A 24,640-nucleotide genomic window follows, 5' to 3' on the forward strand; every position below is an offset into this window, starting at 1 on the left:
TGCCTTGCTGTTGTGTCTGTCCTTCCAAGCCTGTGCACAAAGCCCTTGAGTTCGTTTTTGTTGAGCCAAGTTCTAAAGCAGTGGTGGGGAAGCATTTTGTGTGTGGATATATGCAGTTGCTTGTTTGGATTTGGAGGCACCCGTGCACACGTATGGGGCCCGGAGATCAGTATCAGGTATCTTCCTCAGTTGTCTGGGTGGTGTGTGTATGTGGGCACAAGTGTGCGTGCACAGAGGTTGGTTGGTGTCTTAGTGTTTGAGGTGGGGTCTCTTTTTTTTTTTTTTTTTTTTTTTTTTGGTTTTTCGAGACAGGGTTTCTCTGTGGCTTTGGAGGCTGTCCTGGAACTCTGCTCCGTAGACCAGGCTGGCCTCGAACTCACAGAGATCCGCCTGCCTCTGCCTCCCGAGTGCTGGGATTAAAGGCGTGCGCCACCAACGCCCGGCTCGAGGTGGGGTCTCTTATTAGACCCGAGTTCATCCATTAGGTCAGGCTGGCCGACAAGCTCCTAGAGCCTCCTTTTCTCTGCCATCATGCACAGCTTTTATGTGGGCACTGAGGGTCCGAACTCAGGACCTCATGCTTGCAAAGCAAACACCTCACAGTCTGATGTATCGGGAAATGAAAGACATTGGACTGTTTGTACTAAGACAATGCATGTGCATGCCTTTATTGCAAGAGAGAGAGAGTGTGTATGTATGTGTGTGTGTGTGTGTGTGTGTGTGTATTGCAAGTACTAAGAGGTCTCTCTCTAATTGTAGAGAGGAAGCAGTCTTATATACAGGCTTACAGCACAGTGGAAAAACCCCAGGGGGAAGAGATCGTGTTTTCTTCCTGCTAGATGATGTCAGAGGGGCAAGGCCCGGGCAGTAAGCCAGGACTGGAAAACAGGATGCACCTGTAGACTGACCAGCGACTCCCAGAGACCCGGTGGGGGCTGGGACCCAACACTCCCACACTGAATCTGTTCTTTAAAAGTTCCTATTGAAGTCAACTTTTCAGTAGTGGTTAGGGGGGAGTGTGTGTATGCCATCCCAGTTATATGAGCACTCAGTGGGAGGACGGCTTTTTCAATGTATTTCCTGTCTCATCTTTTTTTTTTAACCTGTTGAATTGGGCTTTGGGAAAGTTTGTGTGGACTATAACTTTTGTATGGCGTGTCTACCTAGAGTACTATAATTGGGAAAATTAAAGGGCCCAGGCCTGCTATTGTAGGGTCTTCATGCTAAGAACAGTTTCTTAAATGGTTATTGGGGGAGGGATAAGGTAGCCTCTGACTTATGGTCAACTCTGCCTCACCCTTCCAAGTCCAAGGATTATAGGCATGGACTACCATGCCTAGGTGTTTTGTTTTTTTTTTAAGTTTTGCTTGAAGATGAATGTGTTAATGAGGCAGATGTGGCCTACAAGTCTGAAATACTTATTTTCAAGTCCACTATTTGTGTTTGAAGGAGTTTATGCCACAATGTAGAGAGAAGCCTTTTCCTTGCCAGCTGCTTTGGTTTTTACACCACCAGTCACCTGGGCTCTGCCACTTTGTAGTCCCCAAATAACACACAAGACGCTGTATTAATTATGAAGCTGTTGGCCTTGCTTGTTTCTTACTGGCTAGCTCTGACTTAAGTATTTACCCCATAACTGTTAATCTAAGTGTTTCTCTTACCGGAGAAAAGTTTCTGGGCTTCCTACCCCATGGCGTTACATCTTGACTTTCTGTGTTTCTCCTTCCCAGAATCCTCCTGGACTCCTAGTCCCACCTATCTTGCTTCCCTATTGGCCAACAGTGCTTTGGCCACTCTCACTCACATGGTGTTCAGAGTACAGCTATCTTTATGTGAATCCCAAGGATTAAACTCAGGTCGTGAGGCTTACGCTGTCATGTTGTGACTACCAGTCTTAAATGTTATGTGTCTGGCTTTCGGAGGTATTTTGCTGACCTGCTCTGCTGAACACAAATACTGTGTTGTAATTTAAACAGATCAAGAAACCTTGTGCCTGAAATACGATTGAACATGCTGCCCTTGAAAGGCTTGGGGCCAGAAGTCCGTAGTGTGGCGAGACTTTGCTGTAACAGATAAAGCTTGCCTGAGGATGGAGCACAGAGCTAGCCACACTAGTCAGCTATAGAGGCCAGGTGGTGGTGGCCACACCTTTAATCCCAGCAGTCGGGAGCCAGGCAGACGGATCTCTGCTAAGTCAAGGCCACCCTGGACTACTACATGAAATTGATGCAGTCCAAAAGAGAAACAGCTCGTACAAAGGTGATCCCAGCACTTGGGATCCCACACCGTTAGTCCTAACACCAGGGAGGTGGAGACAGGTGATACAGCTGGGCAGAGAGGACTATAAGGGAAGAGACCAGAGAAATGCAGCCTGAGGATGCATTCGGTCAGAATTCCTAGAGACAGAATCCCCCCTTAGGTCTGAGGATTCAGTAGAGGTGAGAACTAGTGGCTAGCTTTTTTGCTTTTCTGATCTTTCAGCTTCCCTCCTCCCCTAATATCTGACTCTGGGTTTCATTATTACTAATACTGATTAGGATTCATACTACAACCTAAGACTTTGTGTATTTAGGATGTTGTAATATTTGTGCAGCTTGGAGACACGACCCAGTTCTAAACTCAGAGTTCATTGGCTCATTGGGCTTTCATGTGTGCCTTCTACATGTAGCTTGAAAGTAACTTTTATTTTTATTTGAGACAGGGTCTCATTATATAAATCATGCCATCCCAGAACTATGTAGCCCAGGGCCTTAAGTTTTCCATCCTCCTACCTCTCCCCCACCCCTCCCCCCAAAAGTGCTGGGAATACAAGCATAATGCCCCTTTGCCCAATGCCTGAAGGTAATTTTATTCAATAATTTTAGTGTGCCTGAGTTTTGATTATGGCCCATTCCATTTGAGATTTTCCCAGTGTTGGTGCAAAAGGGTCTTCAAAGGTGTTGGGGCATTTGGGTTTCTGGACCAGCTACTCAGTCAGAAGAGACAGGCTGGTCGTAAAACGCTCTCCTTCGTACTCCAGTTACACAGGCTGGCACACAAACTTCCAGCCGCTTGTGTCTACATGAAGCCCTCACTCAGACATGTTGCACCTCTCCACGATTGTTTCCCCAATTTATGAGACAGCTCAAAAGTTCACAGGATTAAATAAGAACACCCTGCCCCATTCTTGTAGAGACAACAGCTTGACAGAAAAGCCAACTCCATTCTCGTGACGTATAACCGTTTATTAGTGCACGTGAGACAGTGTGGCCTCTGTTCTCAGCCCTTGGAGCAGTGTCTCCTTTTTAATGCATGTGACCAGAAAAGTCACTTGGTCTTGGTGAGCTGTGCGTGTCTGAGGTGTGGCAGCCAGGGAGGGAGAGGGAAATTTCATACAAGGGCTATCGTCCTGAGCTGGAGTGGCTGACTGGTCAGGGAATGAATGATTTGGGAGTAGGCTTGGGACAGTGGCACCCAGTTAGGTAACTTGCTCATTTCATGTAAACAAAGTTGCTGGTGATTGGTGACTGTGACTGTTCTCCTAAAACCTATCTGCACAGTCCCACGGAGCTCAAGGTCGGGCCCGCATCTCTGATTGGGGTTTTCTCTGATGGCACATCCTAAAACCTGAATTCACACCCTTTGTGTAGGGCTGTGGGTCAACTCATGGTGGGGGTGGGGTGAAGTTTGCGACTCGAGTGAACGGAGCCCAAATGCTAAGCAGAATCTTCTGGGTTCTGCTGCCTTTAGTGTTTTGTTTTCCCTGCCACGGATATAATCCTGGATTTATTCACTGGCTTTGGTTCCATTGAAGTCTGAGTCCCGAGCGTCCATTTCTTCTTCAGAACCATCTGTGTTTTCAATAACTCTGCGGCCTCCAGCCCTTCTGGAAGGAACAAACGAGGCCTCATTTCCTCTCCTGTAGGTTTCAAGCAGAAAAACACACATCTTTAGTAAGGAACTCTCCCAGCAGATTGGAAGAGGTTTTTTTTTCAAGGGCTGAGACCAAACACACACTCAATGTGACTGAGTCACAAACAAATTCAGGGTGAGTCCCCGCCAGTCTTAAATAGTCTGGGTGGTTCCACTTATTCAGCTGGCATGGGGTGACTGGCTTTTAAAACATGTCTGGTTTGGTCATCTAATGACACTTAGGATTCTCATCTGCCGTTTCGCTGGACTGGGAAGAGGACAAGGACAAGACAGGTGGAGGGTGGCACACACAGGCCTGGCGAGAACACTTGTGCTGCTCTGTCTATAAATCCTGTCACAGCTGTGGGGACGTAAAAGGTTCTAGGTTTTCAAGATGGACTTTAAAAGCAAGAGTGGCAAGAGCATTCCACAGAGCACACTCCTTAGTTGAGTGACAACAGCGCCCTCCCCTGGTGTGGAACTTCCTGCCCCGAGTTCTCCCATGGTGGAGAGATGGTGTCTGCCTCTGGGTGTTCTCCTCGCTGCGGTCACGTGATGCATAGCACAGAGTGGGTGCTCAGTGACTATCTGGAAATTGTTAGTCTGAGGTGCATGTTTGTTCTCGTGGCTGTCCAAGTCCACCTGGTTTTACGGGAAGGGCTAATTATGCAGAGTGCAGCTTTGGGTGAGAGGCCAGTAAGAAGAAAGAGAAAGGCCAGCGTCCTTGCAGCTAGCCTTTGCTGTTTCTCAGGAGGTTACGTGGGTTTTCCGTGACCCAACATGCTCGATCTTGCTGGGCACCCACCAGCCCAGCCCTGTTTGACCTGAGTTCGAAGACAGGTGCTAACCCATTTTATACAGTTAAGGAAGCCAATGCTGAGTAACAAAAGCAACTTGCTGGCCATACAAAGTCTGGAGGGAAAAAGCCGTGAGGGTGTGCCCACCCACCGACCCATTCTTTAGCCCAGAGGGGCAGCTGAGACAGGTACCAGACCAGAGAGGTACAAGCAGGCACAGACCAGTGTGAGCCTTTGGGGCTTCCCAAGATGCAGCAGTCAAGAATGAATACTTCCAAAGTTGTAGCCACTTCCAAAGTAAGACACCCTGGTCAACTTCAGAGGGCCACTTCCCTGTTAGAGGACGACACCGCCTATGCCCGTTTCTTCTCGGAGCTGTGGGTCAGTGAGAAGGGACCCGGAGTACAGTGTGGAGAGGTGACGGTGGGTGGCCCTCTCTTCACACAGCTACACTCTTGCTTGGGAACCCGAACCCAGTGGGTGGTGGCCTGGGCTGGAAACAGTGTTTCAGTCTACATCAAGGCTCTAGTTACTTTGTGTCTTTTGGGACAGTCTGTATTTGCTGACTCAAAAGGTTTGTCCCTTGACCTCAGAAACAAGGCATTCCCCAGTCATCAAGAGAGTCTGCAGGGTCATGATTCCAGTGTAGGGATCACACTGGAGGAATGGGTTCCGAATCTAGACAGAAGGTTGAAGATACCAGCCTGGCATTAGTGGCGCTTGCCTTTAATCCCAGCACTCGGGAGGCAGAGGCAGGCGGATCTTTGAGTTCAAGGCCAGCCTGGTCTAAAGAGCGAGTTCCAGGACAGCCAAGACTACTCAGAGAATCCCTGTCTTGTCAGAAAAAAAAAAAAAGTTGATACCAAATCTCAGTTATAGGAAATAAGGGGACCCTGCCAAAGGTTTTCTCAGAGGGTCTCATCCTGGAGACTTGTGGGAATTGGAGTTTATTCTAGGCACCGAGAGCAGAACAGGCCTCCACAGGAGCATGAAAACCTCTTGTACTTTGCCAGGACTTTGTGTCCTGTTGACTGGAGAAGGCTGCTCTGCTCCCTGTTGCATCCTGGGGATGCTCTGTCTGCAGAACCTCAACCAGCTTTCAGTATTTGGCAAGAACAAAGCTGAAGTCCCACAAAGAACAGCAATCGAGGCTGTCCATGGCCTCGGTGTGTGGGGCTGGAGACTCCACTGAGCCTTTGTTATTGTTGCTGACTGTACCATACCAAAAAAAAGGGGGGGGTGCTTAAAATCCCAGAGAAGCAGAGACCTTGACAAGGACCTCAAGTACTTTGAGTCCATTGCCTTGTCCGTGAACACGGGCAAGCCCATGAGGCCTTCAGAAACGGCTCCTACAGGTAATGTTCAATTCCTGCCCTCATGCACTGAAAGTGCAGCGAGCACTGAGCCCACGTTCAAGCCGTTTGAGGCCCTGTTGTCTGTGCTTTGGCAGGGAGCACTCATGACCTTCGGGCAGGACAAGTTTAACCATGAGTAGATGAGTTTCAGGGCTGTGGTGACTGTGGTCCTGTTCATTATTCTGGACTGTGACCCTGGCTATTGAGTAGAGGCCAGGTCATTCTCTAGGGGTTGTGCACTGTTGAGCATCCTGGCAGTGTAGAGTGGCCTCCCGCGCAGCTAAGAACAATCCCAGCAAGGGCTCGCCTGTAGCATAGCTGGTCAAGTGCTTGTCCTCCATGCAGGAAACCCTGGGTCCCATCCTCAGCATCACACACACACACACAAACAGTGTAGCCGTGCGCGTGTCGGCAACTGTAGCCCTTGGGAGGCAGACACATAAAACAGTGTGGCGGTACATGCCGGCAACTGGAGCAACACGATTTCTAGCTTAAGGTCACCCTTGTCTACATAGTGAGTTCAAGGCCACCCCGGGTTACATGAGACCCTGCCTCAAAACAACAAAAGCAAAAACAAAACGAACAACAAAACAGAGCATGCAGACTTTTAAAATCTAGTGGAGATTATGATCCAGGTGTTTTGCTAGAAGTCATGTTTGGCAAAATGCCAGAAGGATGGGCAATGACTCAAGAGATGAGGTCTGCTCCTTACACTTGCAGTCCTGAACTAACCCAAGCCTTCAGATTGGGGGGGGTCTCACAGAAATTTGCAAGGACTTGGAAAAGGGAGGACACAGGGAAGGGGTGCTGGGGACAGAGGGATGGGGACAGGGGCAGGGGTGCTGGGGACAGAGGGATGGGGACAGGGGCAGGGGTGCTGGGGACAGAGGGATGGGGACAGGGGCAGGGGTGCTGGGGACAGAGGGATGGGGACAGGGGCAGGGGTGCAGGGACAGAGGGATGGGGACAGGGGCAGGGGTGCGGGGACAGAGGGATGGGGACAGGGGCAGGGGTGCTGGGACAGAGGGATGAGGACAAGGTGACACACAGGAGCTGCAAAGCTGGAGGCATGAGATACCTGGTGGCTCACTGCGAAGTTTCCTGTGGGGGGGGCCCTCTGAAACAGAGAGAGTCCCCAGAGGTTACCATCCACACTTGGGAGGGAGCCAGTTACCTATGCTAACAGCACTAGCTTCAACTGGATAGCGCAAGGCACGTCTAACTCAACTTGAGCCAGAGCCAGCCTGGAGAAACTGGCCCTGTAAACAAGGACAGGCACCGTTTAGACTTCTGTCCTCCTGAGTCACTTGAGAACCACCTAGAAGTCCCGGCATTGTACAAAGGACATCTGAAAAGCCCAGTCTGAAAGGTCAGTGGCGGGCCACATGCAGCTGTGGATGCCATTGTCATGGACACTGCCTACCTTGTTTTTTTTTGTTGTTGTTTTTGTTTTTTGTTTTTTTTCCAGACAAGTTCTCACTGGCCCAGAATTTACCAATTATGCTAGGCTGGCTGGCTGGAAAGTCCCAGGAATCCTCCTGTCTCTGCCTCCCCAGAATTGGGATTACAAGAATGTGCCACCATGCCCAGCTTGTTTTATGGGATCGAATGTAGGTCCTCGTGCTCGAAGAATAAGCCCTTCACCGAGTGAACTAACCACTGCCTTATCTCTGGTCTCTGTTGGCTTTGGCAGCTAAGTGGGGGGTGACAGGCAACATGGCAAGTGTCCCAGGCACTCAGAAGGCCCACAGCACTGTGAAAGTTGCTCAGCCATTTCTTGTCTGCTGGTGGGGTTTCCCAGCTCTTGGGTCTGTGAGTTCCTGCTTCTGTGCACCTAGACTTGGAGAAGCTGGCACATATGTCGTGACAAAATGGTTTGGTTCCATCTTGAGCCTGTACCTCCTCAGGTCAAGTAAGTGAGGCAGAACCCACAGAGATGGTCAACATGACCTCAAGGATCCATTAAGTCTCAGAGGGAGAGCGACATCAGTACAGTTACATGGGCTGACAGCTAAGGCGACTGTCCCCCAGCCCTGCCACTCAGAGCAGAGGGCCCAGTCCCCGCCAGGACACCTTCTTTGGGTCACTGCGGAAACAGCTCCTGTGCACTGATTAGCACCGGAGTGTCTCCTACACCCCTACCAGACTAGAGACACTGGAAGGGTGGTTTCCAGCCTGTCAGGCAGGAGCCGCAACACCCTCATCTTGAGGGACTGGAGGCTTCCTTTAAAGCAGACCACCGAGAGTGGACAGACGAAAAGGAAGCCAGAAGGGGCCTGGGTAGTCCAATGCTTGATGGATTTGTGATGGAGAGAGAGAGAGACAGTCAGGGGAGCGAGCCCTGTGAGGCCCAGGGAGAGAGTATATTCAACAGGAGGTCCTGGGATGGTTGCTCTACCATGGGCTATTTGCAGCCACGGCGCAGCCTAAAGAAGGCCACTGGCTGATGCTTCCCACACACTGTGTGTGGAAAGGGACCACAGGAAAGCAGGCAGGGCTAGGGTCTCTCACTTAATGGAATAACCGAAGGAGAGGGACACGGCACCCAGGTGCATCTGGGGATGCAAAGCGGCTGAGGGCCAGGCTTAGCAAGGCCTCGGGTCAGCCGCACAGCTCAGCACAGACGTTGGGAAAAGCTGGTGTGCGGTTCACCGTCACTTCTGTTCTCAAGTCAGAACATAAGTGAGGGGGGGTCCTCGGCGGAGAATGGGGTGGGAGATGGGGCAGATTTAGGTGTTATCAGCACACTCAGAATGGAAGCAGCAGCCGGGGTATCATCTGGCTCGTGTCCTGGCTGTGCAGACGGTGTTACACTAGGGTCGGGTTGGGCACCAGCCAAACGAAGCCAGCGAAGCAGGAGAGGGCTTCAGAGTGGCGAGGCGTGACGGGCAGGTGCACGGCTGGCCATGGAAAGGAAGCTGGGGGCCGTGGAAGACAACATGCAGGGAGCAAAGACCGCAGAGCTGGACAGGTGGCTACCACTGGCGGGATGCCCACAGCGCAAGCTCTCTCATCACATCCCAGAGTGCAACGACATCAAGGGACAGAAAGCAAGGCTCCTGAGATACTGGAATCACAGAGAACGGTGGAGTGAGGAGAGGCTGGAAGGGAGTCCAGAATGGCGTGGTACAGAGTGGGAAGCAGCCTTGGGCAGGGGGACCGAACCCCGTCCCCACGATGGTGTGGGTAGGGTGTCTTCCCGAGAGGCAACTCCTGGAGACATCTGTAACTGTCACGGCGCTGGGTAGACTGGCCGGCTAAACACCCTATTTGCACAGCCTAGCCCAACCCTTCCCAACACAGCAGTGTGCCGAGGGCGAGCCTGAGGTAGAAGGTTCAAGAAAGAAGATGAGAAGTGAGGGGTGGTAGTTGTCCATCCTGCAGAATGAAGGGTAGTATTCAAGAGATAGAATCTTCCTCAACCTCCTCCACACAGAAGGGGGTGGGACCCGTGGGTTAAAGAACAGGAGGCGAGGCCAGGCGGTGGTGGCGCACGCCTTCAGTCCCAGCCCTCGGGAGACAGAGGCAGGCGGATCTCTGTGAGTTCGAGGCCAGCCTGGTCTACAGAGCGAGTTCCAGGACAGCCTCCAAAGCAATACAGAGAAACCCTGTCTCAACCCCCTTCCCCCCCAAAAAGAACAGGAGGCGAGTTTCTCGGAGGCCATGCCCTGGTCAGCTCTATGCCTGCTTCAGTGCTGGACTAATAAAAATGTCCAGGGAGTCACGAAGGTGGGAGAGAGTGGAGGGTGTTTGGGGGTACAGGTACACAGAAGCGTGGAGGCGCAGGGCAGGCAGGCACCTGAGGCTGGCAAGTCCCCCGCCCCCAGCTATCCCCTCCCCAGCTCCTCACCTGAGCTTGCTCTTGAGGGCGTTCACTTCTCGGCCCATGGCCTCGTTACTCTCCGTGGCCTCATCCAGCTCCCGCTGCAGCTTCCTGCGGTTGGCATTGATGCGCTGGGACTCCTCCTCCGCCTCCTCCAGCTGCCTCTTGAGCTGCTTGACCTTGGCGTTTCCTTTCTCCGCCTGCCGAGGAAAGGGCGGTGGCTCAGCCAGGCTGGGAGGGGCGGGGCGGGGGCGGGGCCCCGAGCACTGGGCGGGGCCGGCGAGGGCGGGGCGGGGCGGCGGCCGTGGCTACCTGCTCCTTGTACTGTTCCGCCATCTTGCGCTCGTCCTCCACCTGCAGCAGAACCTCCTTCAGCTTCTTGTCCTTCTGCTTCAGCGACTTAGTGGCAGCTTGTTTCTCTCTGTCGTCACGGGGAGGGGAGGGGAGGAGAGGGAGGCAGTTTCAGGTTGAGATGGCATCCTTGCAGCGGGTACGTTAAACTAAAACGTGGCACCCTGTTGGTAGCCACGTGGACTAGTTTTGGACCAACGGGGTCTCCAGATGAGGCAAGGGTCCGCGGGGACGTCGGGACAGCACAGAATACCGCTGGGACCTCGAGACCTAATGATGATTCTCTTGGCAGTTTTAGTGTCACGCTGTCAATCATGCATGGGACAGATGTGATCATTCCTGGAAAACCCATTTTTTTTCCTCAAATATTTTCCCCCAAAATCCTTTGGGAGCGGACGCTTTTAGGTTTCCTGTCTGGGGATGCCAGCTGTCACTTCACACCCTGGAAGGTGTTCTAATTCAGCGCTGACAGGATCAGATCGCCCCTATTTCTGTAATTTTTTTAAAATAAGATTGTTATTCTTGAAAATGTGTGCCCCTGTCAATCGCCTTTTAGTTTTGTGCAGACAGGATGTACCTAGCTCAGTATTTGGCCAAGCTAGCAAAATGATGTGTTGTCTTTGGTTTAAAGATGTTTTGATGTAAACGTTGGGGGGGAAAAACATACTTGACATATTTGTTTTTACCAGAGGCTAACATTGGAGCACGGGAAAACCTTGTTTGTTAGTATGGAGAAACATGCTTTTTTAAATGTGTAAATAAAAGTGGTTGGAGCTGTTTGGGGAGGGCCACTTGTGTGGAACTCATCTGGTGGTCAGACTTTAACTTACACCGAGCCCCCCCCTCCCCATCTTAGTATCTGAACCCAAGCTGAGGCTGGACCCCGCCCGACAGCATCCTAGCTTCCTTGAGCCTCAAATCGGGTCACCCCAAAGAGGCATGCTAAGCACAAATGACCTAAAAACCTCTGGTGAAGAAATGAGCCAGCCTGCAAAGGTTTCCATTGCTGTGAGATGCCCCCGGAGGCAAATGTGTGATCCCAGCAGGACTGGCTGTTTGTGGGTCACATGGGTCAATAGAGGCAGGACTCAAAGGTGATACTTGCTTCTGGTTCAGCCCCAGCTCTCTGATGTCACCTGCAGGTGACTCCATAATGACAAACCCTCCCTCTCTCTGTTAGGCTGCTTGTCACAACAATGAGAAAAAGTAACCAACACACTCAGCACAGGCCGGTTCAACGTGCATGGTTAAAGTTGTGATCGTCCTACACACACATCTGCAAGGGAACTAGAAACCACCCAAGTGTGCGAATCATTCAGAAAGTGGGCATAAGCAGCTCAGACTCTTTACAACGTTAGGCTCCTACGGTTCAGCAGGGAAGCCTTCTCGCGTCTGTGGGCTGCTAGCTGGACCTTCCATGTACCTGGTGGCAGGCAGGCGCCCACCAAGTTGGCTCATGTGTGGAGGACCCTCGCCATCCTAACAGGGCTCACGTTTGGGGGATTTGCTCTTGGCTGGAGGCAGGTCTAGTACTTCGCGCCTCCATATCGTCCTCAGCACACGCTTGCACGGTGGCCCCCAGTGAACTCCGTTGTCACACGCCAGAAAGGAGGCTCTTACGGTAGAGGACTCTCCCCTGGTGCTCCCGCCCGCCCCGTGCGCAGTCCCCAGAAAGCTGGGACTGGAGCCCCAGCGCGCCCCCGTACCTGGCCTCCTGCTCGACCTGCTCCTCCAGCTGTGCGATCTTGGCCTCCAGCGCCGCCACGGTCGACTTGAGCTTGGCTTTGACGGCGCCCTCTGCCTCCTGCAGCTTGCTGCGGAGCTCCTTGTTCTGGCGCTCCAGCTGCTGCCGCGCGCTCTCATTCTTCTGAGCTGCACTGCGCTCCGTGGCCAGCTCGTTGCTCAGTTGCTCGGCCTGGGGGGGGGCGGGGCAGGGGGAGTGGCCATGAGGCAGAAAGCTAGGGTGGGTATCAGGGCAAGTCTACTGCCATGGGTCCCTTGTCACCCCAAGACTCAGCTCAGAGAAGCCTCCTGCGTCACCTAGGCTGAGCCACGGGCCTTCGGTTCAGGTCTCCCCATGCTCCCCAGCCCAGACACTGGCTGGTGCCTGGCTCCCACCCAACACAGAGGGATGTTCGGGAAGCTTCCACTCCGCAGAGGCACCAAGGACCCTGGGACTGGGCAAAGAGCAGTGAAGGAAAACACCATGGTAGAGGGAGCCAGGCAAGACCCTGCAGCTCTGTTGGTAGTTTTCTGGAGAGAGCAGACAGGTATAGGCATGGCCCTAGTGGACACGGGGTGTACTGGCTGGTTCTGTGTGTCAGCTTTACTCCAGCTGGAGTCACAAGAGGGACGAGCCTCAGCTGAGGAGAAGCCTCCTTGAGATCCAACTGTAAGGCGTTTTCTCAGTCACCAATGGGGGAGGGCACAGACCGTGGTGGGTGGGGCCATCCCTGGGCTGTTGGTCCTGGGTTCTATAAGAAGGCAGGCTGAGCAACCCTGAGGGAGCAAGCCAGGAAGCTGCTCCCATCCACAGCCTTCGGCATCAGCTCCTGACTCCAAGATCCGGCCCTGTTTTGAGTTCCTGTCCTGACTCCCTTCAGTGGTGAACAGCGATGTGGAAATGTGAGCCTAATAAACCCTTCCCTCCCCAGCTTGCTTTTTGGTCATGGTGCAGAAATAGAGGCCATAACTAAGACAAGGAGGAAGGACCCTGTGCCTTATTTTCAGGTTCCCTCTCTCTCCTCCATCCCTGGCGCTGACACAAAGTAGGCCCACGGTGCACGCTACTTAGCCACTCCCAGGCTTCACCGAGACCCCGTCTCAGGAAACCCAAGGCACTTTGCGTTTGCTCCTTTGTGGGGAACATGGCCACGTCGCTTTGCCTCAGGGTAGCCCCAGATGGTCCACTATTTTGGGTCTACCGGCTGGGCGCCCAGTAGGTGTCCTGCGGAGGGCAGAAGCAGCCGCTGCAAACTGAATGGGTAGGGCACCAGACGGGGGTAGGTTGCTAACTGAGCCTGCTGCGCTAGCTTAAATGACCCAAGGAGCTGTCCGTTCCCTCTCCCCTCCCCCTGGCCTCAGTGTCTCCTACCTGCAGGGTGGCCTTGCGGACCCGGTCGCTCATGGCCTCCATGTTGCCCTGCTCCTCCTCCAGCTCCTCCTCCAGCTGGGCGATCCTTGCCTCCAGGCGGCGCTTCTCATCCTGCAGGGCGTTCCTGAGGGGGATGCAGCTGCCTTGGGACCCGCGGGCCTCACCCAGTCATAGGACAGTCCCCCGAAGTCGCAGGTGGCCCCCACTCTCTAACCGGGGACAACCTCAGGGGAGACCAAAGCCACCCAAGATCACCTGTGTCATGCTTCGAATGTGTCATGTCCCTCTCATGTGCTAGGGACTTGGTTACCAGCGGGTGGCCTCTGATAAGTGACTAGATTCTGAGGCCCTGACTTAATAGACAGGTCCATTCCTTGATGGATTCAGAACACGATGAATTCCCGGATGATGAGGAGCCGGGCATGGAGGAAGAAGCAGGTTGCCGTGGGGGTGGGGTAGGTGTGTCCTTGGGGACTCTACTCTTAAGTCCACACGGTTTCCTGTCCATCATGAGGTGACAGCCTCTTTAGCATGCTTCTGTCACCATGATGTTTTGTGCCCGAGTCCAGGAGACCTTGGGGTGAACCCTCTGAAGTCACGAATCAAAACAAGCCCTTGCTCCTTTAAATGGCCTCTTGAGCTTCAGCAGAGCAAAATTCTATCCAACCAGCTAGGAAGCGGTGAGCTGGGACTCAGACCAGCGTCAGCAACGCCAGGGTGTGGCAGGAACAATGTCTGCCCCTGCCCCCGCCACGACTCACTCAGAATGAATGAAACGGCACATTTCCATATCCGCAGGTGGAAAGACCGTAGGGCAGACCCTTTTCCCCCAGCCCCGAGGTCTGTCCTGTCAGGGCTCCGGTGAGTGTTGGGTTTACTGTCGTTGAAGTGAGGGTCCCAGGGTCACTCCCACCCCACGTCCAACGGCCTCCCCTGCAGCCTCACCTTCCCGACAGGCTGCTAGCCAGCTCCTCGGCCAGCTCCTCCTTCTCCAGGTCAGCTTGCTTGCGAGCTCTCTCGGCGGCTGCTAGGTCCTGAGGTAGGAGAGAGAGGCTCGACCTATCTTGCTCCTGCCCTCTGCCCTGCGCGGCTGAAACGCACGCAGCTCCCCTTCTGAGCTCAGGGAGGTTCCCTTTGCTCTTCGTGGGAGGGAGGTCCACTCATTCCGAAAGGAAGCCCCGCAGAGGGAAGGAAATCTGTGTGCCTAGGCCTGGGGGAGCCGTGTGGGTCCCAAGCACAGCGCCACGTGAGGCCGTCACCAGCAGGGGGAGCCGCTACCTCCTGGAGCTGCATGAGGTCTGCCTCCAGGCTCTTGGCTTTCTTCTCGTTCTCCTTTGAGGCGGCGAAGATCTCATCTCTGGAGGCACGGGCGTCGTCCAGCTCTCTCTGGAAGTCCTTCATCTGAGCCTGCGTGAGTCGAGAGGACGAGCAAGGCCCGCTTCACTCACCTGGCTCCGCCCGGGGTCATCTCTGCATGCCAACCCCTTGGAGTTTCCAGTTTATCTTGCGTGGCTGGGCCCCAGGCCTCCAGTGGCAGAGGAGAGCGAATGTCGGGGCCCATAAAGATGGCTCTGCTTCACCTTGGCTCAAGGTCAGAGACTTCAGAACTGTCTCTAGCAAGTCATAAGACCTAAAGGTCTAAGGCGTGGCTACTGCGGGATGTTTGATCTTGGCCTTGGGTGTCTTACCCAAGACCCTCAAGGACAGATTAACGAGAAATCTAGTCTAAGGTGTGGTTACCAAATGCTTGGAGAATTAAGGAAGAAAGTCTGTTTGCTCTGTGTACGTGATACCATGTTCCCCATTTTTTGGTTGGGGTATTTTAAAATGTCGAGGAATAAACTTGGCACATTCAGTCTTCGCTGGACAGCCCTCCCGACTCTATCCTGTGTCTCTCTCTCTTTTTCTTAGCATTTTTACCTGCACTTTCTCAGTCCACATTCCCCCTCTCGGGGTAGGAACGGGCCAAGTCGGCTGATCCGACTGAAGCCCCACGAAGACAGGTGAGCAGGAGCCCAGCAACGGTGCTTCACTCAGAAAACACCACGCGTGGCTAAACATGGCACAGACTCAGCTGCCCGCGGCCTGCACCTCCCGACAGGCAGGCTGCTTCCTGAGGTCTCCTGCACACAGGCACGGATGCTCCCGGCCTGGGGAGCTGCCCCTTCCTCCATCTCCAGCACCACCCACCTGCAGTTTTCGAAGCTGCTTGATGGCTTCCTCCCTCCCTTTGACGGCGGAGTCAGCCTGGAGCTCCAGGTCTTTCAGGTCCCCTTCCAGCTTCTTCTTGGCTGCCGCCGCCAGAGCCCTCTGCTTCCGCTCATCTTCCAGCTCCGTCTCGTACTCGTGCAGCTGAGCCGGGGAGAGGGGTCCAGGGGACGGGATGCCCTTAGCGCCCCGGCTCGCTTGGCTACTCCCCCGAGCGAGCTCCCGGGTACCCAGAACGATCCAGTGTGTGCTGCCAGGGGTGGGGGTGCCCACCACTTCCACCATGCATGTTTTGGGGGGCTGAATCTAGGTCATGAATCTTGGCGGACAGGGGCGGTGGAGGATGCGATGTGCCCCGGTCACTGATGAGAGCTGCCCGGGCTCACCTGCCGCTGTAACTGCCTCCGCTTCTCCTCGTTCTGCTCATCCCGAGCCTGGAGATCTCGTTCGAACTGGCCCTTGAGGGCCTGCATGTTGACCTCCAGCCGCAACTTGGCGTCCTCGGTGGCCTGGAGCTCGTCCTCCAGCTCCTCCAGCTGCGTCTTCATCTCTTCCATCTGGGTCTCCAAGGCGCGCTTGGACTTCTCCAGCTCGTGCACCTGGTAGGCAGAGTGGGCGGGGCTTTTGCTCAAGGAAGGCCTCACCCTCCTGGGATGCAGGCTTCATGATGCTCATGAGAGCGGTGGCCTAGGCGGCTGGGGTCTGTGACATGACTCCTGATGGCCCAGCCCCAGCTGCTGGCGCCCGGCCTCCGGTGCCCACACCAGGCTGAGGCTCACCCCCGAGGCTCACCCCCGAGGCACACCCCTGAGGCACACTACTCACGTTCTTGCCCACGTCGTCCTTGGAGCTGACCAGGTCTTCCATCTCCGCTTTGAGCATCTTGTTGGTCCTCTCCAGCTCCTCTTTGGCTTCCAGGGCCTCCTCGAGGGCCCGGGCTAGGGACAGAGCCTTTGTTTCCTTTTCCCTGGCCTCTGCCTCCGCTCGGTCCCTCTCATCCGCATACTTGGCAGAGATGTTCTTCTCCTCAGCTAACAACTGAAAGGACGCAAGACTCAGAGGCATCCCCGAAGCTCATTAAACCCCCGGATAATGCAGGAGCTCTGCCACACTGAGCGTGCCCAGTGCGAGCACCAGCAGTTTAGATACACGCGGAAGCCACCACTAGGACAAGCTGCCCATTGGGTTAGGGCATCCTGCTACTGAGGACAAAGAGACACTGAGTGATGTTTTTGTTGCAGGGCCACCAGTACCTTTCCTGTTTCTCCCCCACAAGCATCTTTCCTACAAAGTTAGGTCATGTACCATCCTGGGGTGTAGGGTGATGCACACTCTTGGGGAAAAGTCAAAGGTGAGTCTGTTCCAACTCAACTCTCATCTGATGGAGGAGGGAGCCTGTTACAGACTGTGGCACCTAAACCCACGCACAGACTGTGGCACCTAAACCCACGCTCGCAGAACTCAGGAGAGACGGATGAGCAGCAAGGACCTCCTAACAGCACAGGTGATATCAAAAACCCAGAGTATCCACAGGAAGGCAGGGGAAACAACTTCTGGCCCTCTAGTGGATAACGAGGCAAATGACAGTCCAGAGCTGGGAAAGGGAGGAGTTGGCTCAAGATGATGAGGTCAGTCATGGGGAGCAGAGATCCCCGGCCCCTAGCATTTGGACTCACAGCACAGCCTGTAAACGGAGTCTCAGAATAACCCGATGTCACATACAAAATCGTGTTTAGTAAGTGTGGGTAATACATATTGGAGCTAGTGTTTAGGAGTTTGGGTTGTAACAGGTGCATTTACCAGAACACTTAAAGGATGTAGTCATTGGAGCATATGTAAATAATTTACCTCAAAGATATACAATGAAAATAATTAATATTAGTGTTCTGAGATAGTCTTGCTATGTAGCCTAGCCTAGGCTAACCTTAAATCCATAACCTTCCTGTTTCATCTTCCTGAGAGTCAGAATTTCAGGCTCATGCCGTGATGCCTGCTTGCAAACTATTTTTAAGTATTTTTTACATTTGTTTATGTGTGTGTGTGTGTGTACATGTGTGTGCCACAGGATGACCAGAGGACAACTTGTAGCAGCCGGTATCTCCTTCCATCAAGTAGATTTGATTTTAGGGGCTGAGTTTCCGGCATGAATCTTGGAAGCAAATGCTCCACAGGTTGAGCCATCCCATCAGCCCAAGGATCTCTTCATACACAGTGTGACGTGTAAGGGAGGAGCTCACAGATGTCTGTCATTGGGTTTGAAATGCACCCAAAAAGATAACTATGCTGGGTTTTGTGATCCATCTTAACTATAAATAACTAGGTTATGTGTAGACATAGTGGCTCACACCTTTAATATCAGCAACCAGGAGGCAGACTCAGGCGGATCTCCGTGAGTCTGAGGCCAGCCTGGCCTACATTGTGAGTTCCAGGCCAGCCAGGACTACATAGCAAAATCCTTTCCCCTCACCCAACCTCCAGAAGCAGGGAAGGCATGTAGCACAATGTTAGTGAATGGCTCTGCCAGGGACTACACAGTTGCTTTAAATTCCACATAATGAAGCATTTGGAGAAAGTGGTGTTAACTGCACTTTGAGGGAAGGGGCTGGGCCTCCGTTGATAGAATGCTTGCCTACCATTCAGGAAGCCCTGGCTTCAATCCCCGGTACCGCATAAAACTGAGTATGGCACACCAGTGACCCCGGTGCTCCAAAGGTGGAGGATTACAAGTTCAGAAATTCAAAGTCATTATAGCTACATAGAGAGTTCAAGGCCAGCCTGGTCAACAGGAGACCATCTCAAAAAAAATTGGAAAATATATGACACGCTCTGAAGAGTAGATGCTCGGAATTACTCATTAACACCCAGCAGCGCTTCTGAGTATCCACCGAGCGGATGGGACAGGTGACCCTCATTTTATCAGGGCTTCTGCCAGCCTGAGGGTGCGTCTGTGGGCAGTTTTCACGGTGTTTGTGCCTAGAGAAATGTCTCAGTGCCAAGCCTTCGAATGTCCTCACACCCTGACCTAGTGGTCCCTTCTATGCCATGGTCACCTAAGATGAGACAAGATAGCCTTCCAGCAGAGCCCAGGTGAGACTCAGACTCACGGCTGCCACAATAGTGCCGGACAGAACCGACCTCACCCCGTGTTCAAGGGCAGGGCAGTGAGCTCTCAGCCCTACCTGGTCGAATTTCCTCTGCTTCTTCTCCAGGTTGGACACCAGCTGCCTCTGGTTGTCCAAGTCCACGGCCAGGTCGTCCAGCTCCTGCTGGAGCCTGTTCTTAGTCTTCTCCAGTTTGTCGTAGGCGGCGGCCTTTTCCTCGTACTGCTGGTTGAGGCCCTCCATCTCCTTCTGCAGCCTCTTCTTCCCCTCCTCCATCGCCTCCAGGCTGCTTGCGAAGTCCTGCAGCTTCTTCTTAGAGTCCGAGAGCTGGAATGGCCAAGAGTTGGGTGCCCCCCACCCCAGAAGTGAACCCTCGTCCTCCTCACTGAGGAAACCCAACAGCAGAGGGGGCGAGTGAGCCAACGAACCACCCAGACCCAGAGGCGTGGAGCGGGGACCCGTGGGGACCCCAGGGACGGGGAGGGATCATGGCAGACCCTGGAGGTAAGGGGAGGACCCCAGAAAGAGGTGAGGCTTTGTGTGGTGTCTGCACCTGGATGTTGAGAGTGGAGACGTGGCGTTCCAGGTTTTGCTTGGCCTCTGTCTCCTCATCTAGCTGGTCCTGCAGGCTGTTCCTCTCATCTTCCAACTGACGCAGCTTGGTGGACACGTTGAGCTTCTGCCGCGTTTCTTCTTGGAGTAGCTCCTACAAGGGAATGCATGCGCGGTGGTCCCAGGGAAGGCCCCCGGGGAGGCAGGCACTCCAGGTCTCCTGGATGGGGAAGTAGGATACTCACTTGAGTGTCCTGAAGCTGGGACCCGAGGGACGACACGTCCTTGGCCAGCTTGATGGCCTTGCCCTCTGCCTCGTTGAGCATGCCTGTGACACTTTCCACTTCATTCTGGGGTGGGGGCGGTGAAACTCATATCACAGGTCAGCAAGACAAGCCCTTTTTACTCTAAGTACGTCACGCACCTATGTGGTGGGGTAGGTGATGGGGGGACGTCCTGTATATGTGTTTCTCTTATTGGTTGATGAATAAAACACAGAACTGGCCAACAAGAAGCACTAGCTATTGGCTAACAGTCTAATAATCAATATAAGTCCTTGTGTGTTCATTTGGAGCTGAAAGCAGCAGCGGGACCTGGCTGGAAAGAAACCGTCGGCAACGGGTAGGTAACCTGTGGTGCCCAGTGACAGAAAATACCCAGGAGGGTACCCAGAAAATGCCCTCTAAGAACCTATCAGGGCCCCACTGGATTGACCGCGCCCAGTTAGGATCCACCTTATTGGATTCCAAATCCCTGCCAAGGCTGGCAGAGATGAGCTGCAGATCTGCGAGTCCCGGTGCTGAAAGTCACTTCTGACCTGTTCACTCCTTACCACCAGGGAAGAAACTGTAGGCAGGTCCTGCTCTCTCCCTGCTACTCAGCGCTCTTTCATGACCTTTGAGGCCATCACCAAAGAGGCGGATGCTACAGGTGCGGAGCACGAGCCCTTCCCGCGCCTCTGCATCCTGCTGCAGCCCGGATGGCCCTGCCGGGGAGTGCCTGGGACGATCGGCTGCCGCCCCCCCCCCACCTCATGTCTCCCATTTGCAGTGAAGCCTTAAGTGTCACTGTGTATCGGGGCGGCAAACCCCTGTTCTCAGCTGCAGGGAACCAAACCCATGGTGTTCCCCTGCTCCCTAGCCTGGGCTTGTGAGCGCAGTAAATAGCAAGCTTGGGGCCATTCTTTGGAAACCAAAACTCAGTCTGGATGCTCTCTGAGGCCAGAGCCAAAGGTAAACAGGCTCTGTCACTCGTCAGCTTCAGTTGCCTCTGTTACTTGGGATAAACACCAACATGCATCTAACTAGGGTCTCAGGGGCCCTTTGCTCTCTGGTCACAACGCCCTTCCCTGGTCCTGTTCTGTATCATTTCTTCTCCCGACTTGTCAGCACTTCTGGCCCTGGACCCCTTCTACTGTTGGCATTTACCACTGGGTCTCTGTATATATTACCGCCTCTGCTTGAAAGCGTACGCATCTGAGGTGGTCCTGCCAACAGCAGCCTCTGCTGACTCAGGCTACCCTGTATTGGCCCTGTGTGTCTTCAGGATTTTTCTCTGTGTGTCTGTGGCCCCCTCTCCCAGCCCAGCAGGCTGGAGTTCAGGCGGCGCAGAGGCAATCCGTCTTCTTCCTTGCTCTCTTGTCTCAGGGTGAAGCACAGGGGCCTGGCACCCACCGGGCGCCCAGTGAATGTCCACTAAGTGTGTGAACAAGACTTTGACAGTAAGACTCCGCACAAGGGAGCGCAAGAGTGCGCCTTGGGGAAGCCGGCTTGCCCGTGACCACAGGGACGCCCGGGAGGCTGAGCAGGGGTCCTCTGGCTGCAGAGCAGCAGCCTGGGGATGCCGGCCTCACCTGTAGCTTGTGGACCTTGTCACTGAGCTCGGCCCGGGCGCGCTCCCCGTCGCTGCACTTGGACTGCAGCTCCTGCAGCTGCGCCTCCAGCTTCTTCTTCTTGTGCTCCACCTCCTGCTTGGCCTGGCCCAGCACACGCAGCTCCCCTGCCAGGTCCGCATTCTCCTTCTCCAGCGTCTGCTTGCTTTTGTCCAGGTTTGCCTTGGCCTGCCGAGGGAGGCAAGCGGAGGGAGGTGGGCTTGTCTCCTCCCCTCCCCGCTCCTCCCTCTCGCCCATCTCACCCAAGGGAAGGGACGAAGGGAGCACAGAACTTCTGCAGAACTCCTAAGATGCCAGTGCCAGTTTCTTTCTTTCTTTCTTTCTTTCTTTCTTCCTTCCTTCCTTCCTTCCTTTCTTTCTTTCAAGATTTATTTATTTATCATGAATACATCCTGCCTCCATGTATGCCTACACATCAGAAGAGGGCGCCAGATCTCATTACGGATGCTTGTGAGCCACCATGTGGTTGCTGGGAATTGAACTCAGGACCTCTGGAAGAGCAGCCAGTGCTCTTAACCTCTGAGCCGTCTCTCCAGCCCAGATGCCAGTTTCTTAACTCAGGAATCGAATCGAAACATAACCCATAAGCCCCGTCGACCTGCTTCCATGTCCCTGAGGTCTGCTCTGTGTGGGTTACCAAATTTTAGGACGCATCCCAGGAAAATAGGGAATTCCATATCTTTTTTTAAAAACAGCTTCATATTCTGTCTCCTGACTGCGGTATTCCATACTCAGATGGCTACATTTGTCAAAATGCGTTGAAAGGTACACTTAAAATTGGTGAATGGGTGGCGGCGGTGGTGGCGGTGACGCATGCCTTTAATCCTAGTTCTTGATCTCTGTGAGTTCAAGGCCAGCCTGCTCTATAGAGAGAGTTTGCGGACAGTCAGGGCTACACAAAGAAACAAAATATAAAAGTGAATTTGGCCAGGTATGGTGGCACACAACCGTATTCCCAGCAGGAGATTACCATGAGCTCCAAGGTAGCCTGGGCTATAGAATAAGACCCTATCTAAACATAAGAAAAGTGCATGTGAGGGGGTCTGTTTGCATATTTCAGTAATTCTGACTCCCAAAAGAACAAACTGAAGACCCGGTCTTATCTTCCCTCAAGGAAAACCCAGCCAATCTGGGCAGTGGCTGCCGTGTGATAGAGGGACAGTCCCACTCCATTTGGCTCTGATCGTCACTATCCCCTGTCATCTTTCCCATTTATCCTCTGATTTCCCTGCTATCTCTGCGATCAAGTTATTTTACCTAACCAGCTCCTGTCCACATGTGGGTCACCTAAGGATAAAAGCACGTTTGGGTTCAAACAGGAGGGAAACTTCCGCTGGAGAGGAGGACGGAAGAAGAAAAAACCAGGCAGCTCCTGGGGTCCAGGCAAACTGCTATGCTTCCAGACACAGCGTATCTGGGCTGCCCAATTTCTCAAAATCTGAGAGTCACGAACCTCACTGCTTTCTGGGCTGTAGGGTATTTGTGTCTGCATAAAGAAACACCTTGGGGAACAGACTCGGATTCAGCATGATCTGCTCCCTTCTCATAGACGAGGTCCCTACCTCCCGAAGATCATTTCACCATGGTATACCCGCATTCTGACTACGACCCATCTCACCAGGGCTGGGGTAGGAGTTTTCACTTGTAAGGCACAGAAAGCTCTGGGTTTTAGAAGCGTTCCCAGTGCCAAAGTCGTAGACAAAAGCGGGTGAGGCCTGCCGCCAGGGCGGGGTGCCCGGGTGCTCCCGGGGTGAGGTCTGCCGCCAGGGCGGGGTGCCCGGGTGCTCCCGGGGTACGCACCCTTTTGAACTGCTCCAGCTGCTCCGTGAGCTCCTCCACGGCCTGCGTGTGCTTCTGCCTCATCTCCTGCACCTGGGCCTCGTGGGACCGCGTCTCCTCGTCCAAGGCCTTTTTCAGCACCGTCACCTCCTGTTCCCGCTTGGCTCTAGGGGAAGAGGACGCAGTGGGCGGCACTCGGGTCAGAGACAGGTTTGCCTGTGATAGCACTGCGTGGGGTCGTGCCCGAGAGCTCTTCTGCCACCCAGAGCCGTGTGAGCCAGAGTGACTTGCCTACCTCCCTAACCCTGCAGGCTTGTATCAGCTGTAAAACGGGGAGCGTATTGCCTGCTCCCAGAACCTCTCAAGGCTGGCAAACGAGCACAGGAAATATAAATAAGTGAGAGTGTGTCTGCAGATATCTCTCGAATATTAACATTTACCAGCACCTACTGCGTGCCTACCATATGCCAGGCCCTGGGCTAAGATTTTTTTTTTCCTTGAAACAGGATTTTACTCACTACATAACCCAGGGTGGTCTCAAATTCACAATCCTCCTGCCTCCACTTCCGAGTGCTAAGATTACAAGCATGAGCCACCACGCCCGGCTGGACCTGTGTTCCATACATAGCGTCTCATCCTCACAGCAACCTACAAAGCAGCGATGTCACTTGCAGGTTAAGCGGGGAAGCAGCTTAGGCATGGGGTCCCGGCCACCCTGTGACAGAGCCACAACATGAAGCCAGCCTGACTTGGGGCTTTTAGCCGCTGCCCTGGGTTTTTCTGTATCTCCAGCCAGAAGGGAGGGGAACCAAAAGGTGGGCTAACTTTAGTACACGTATAAACACAAAGTGTGGGGAAGGCCGGCTCATGGTTAACAGAGATGCCTACCGCAGGATCTGCTCAAAAGGCTTGTATGTGCATTAAATGCGTAAATGCCCGAAGTTCACCAGAGACAGCAAACTGTCCGGGATATGATCGCTAGTCTCCCCTTTTTACTCGTGGTGAATCTTAAGTTGGGAGCAATGTGATGTTATTTTTTTTTTAAGATTTATTTGCTTATTACATATACAGTGTTCTGCCAGAAGAGGGCACCAGATTGACTTGTAGATGGTTGTGAGCCACCGTGTGGTTGCTGGGAATTGAACTCGGGACCTCTGGATGAGTAGTCAGTGCTCTTAACCTCTGAGCCACTTCTCCAGCCCGTGATGTTATTTTTAAAGTTTCTCATAAAACATATACACGCACGCATACAGGGGAAGAAATTGGGAACTCTCCTTTCTGACTCCTATCGTTTTTAAGTTGTTCTGGAATCCTGCACACCGGTGTTGTAGACCCAGGCAGGAGCTCCGGTGATCTCAGGCCGGCTTGCAGTGGGCGGCACCCCCCCCGCCCCGTGTCCCGCCCCCGCCCCCGTGCCCCGCCCCCGCACCTGAGCTCCTGTTGTGTGGCGGTGCTGTCCAGTGTGTCCTCCAGCTCTGTCTTCAGGGCCTCCAGCTCCTCCCCCAGGTCCCGCTTCTGCTTCTCAGCCTTGTTCCTGGCGGCCCGCTCGGAGTCCAGGTCCTCCTGCAGGTCTGAGACGTGGCCCTCCAGCTCTCGGATCTTCTTTAAGGCATTGTTTTTCTGGGAGATCTCTTCATCCAGCCTGCCCAGGATGGAGCACCCAGATGAAAAGACCCCACAAGCCAGAGCTACCCAAGGCCACACACACACACACACACACACACACACACACGCACGCACGCACGCACGCACGCACGCACGCACGCACGCACGCACACACCCAACTGTCCTGGGACTG

The 24,640-nt window shown here is 53.7% G+C and overlaps 1 protein-coding gene across 5 annotated transcripts in view; it reads right to left on the reverse strand.

The window, feature by feature from the left end:
• Window positions 1-3,209: 3,209 nt before the first annotated feature.
• The window catches only part of Myh11 (myosin heavy chain 11), a 96,366-nt gene continuing 74,935 nt past the window's right edge, over window positions 3,210-24,640 (reverse strand). For 3 of the 5 annotated variants that reach the window (XM_040733612.1, XM_040733611.1, XM_040733615.1), the window contains 16 exons: window positions 24,272-24,484; window positions 22,864-23,008; window positions 21,025-21,231; window positions 19,418-19,522; window positions 19,174-19,326; window positions 18,699-18,947; window positions 16,345-16,557; window positions 15,906-16,118; window positions 15,502-15,663; window positions 14,590-14,718; window positions 14,257-14,345; window positions 13,312-13,435; window positions 11,924-12,132; window positions 10,179-10,287; window positions 9,894-10,066; window positions 3,210-3,898 (listed from right to left, as the gene is read on the reverse strand). In XM_040733612.1, coding sequence (XP_040589546.1) covers window positions 3,766-3,898; window positions 9,894-10,066; window positions 10,179-10,287; window positions 11,924-12,132; window positions 13,312-13,435; window positions 14,257-14,345; window positions 14,590-14,718; window positions 15,502-15,663; window positions 15,906-16,118; window positions 16,345-16,557; window positions 18,699-18,947; window positions 19,174-19,326; window positions 19,418-19,522; window positions 21,025-21,231; window positions 22,864-23,008; window positions 24,272-24,484 — 2,626 coding nt within the window. In that variant the 3' untranslated portion in view covers window positions 3,210-3,765. Of the gene's footprint in view, window positions 3,899-7,121; window positions 7,161-9,893; window positions 10,067-10,178; window positions 10,288-11,923; window positions 12,133-13,311; window positions 13,436-14,256; window positions 14,346-14,589; window positions 14,719-15,501; window positions 15,664-15,905; window positions 16,119-16,344; window positions 16,558-18,698; window positions 18,948-19,173; window positions 19,327-19,417; window positions 19,523-21,024; window positions 21,232-22,863; window positions 23,009-24,271; window positions 24,485-24,640 lie in introns of all 5 variants that reach the window. The other 2 variants (XM_040733614.1, XM_040733613.1) reach the window with 1 other exon arrangement.

The sequence above is a fragment of the Mesocricetus auratus genome, unplaced genomic scaffold (genome assembly GCF_017639785.1).
Source record: "Mesocricetus auratus isolate SY011 unplaced genomic scaffold, BCM_Maur_2.0 Super-Scaffold_100031, whole genome shotgun sequence".
Taxonomy (NCBI): Eukaryota; Metazoa; Chordata; class Mammalia; order Rodentia; family Cricetidae; genus Mesocricetus; species Mesocricetus auratus.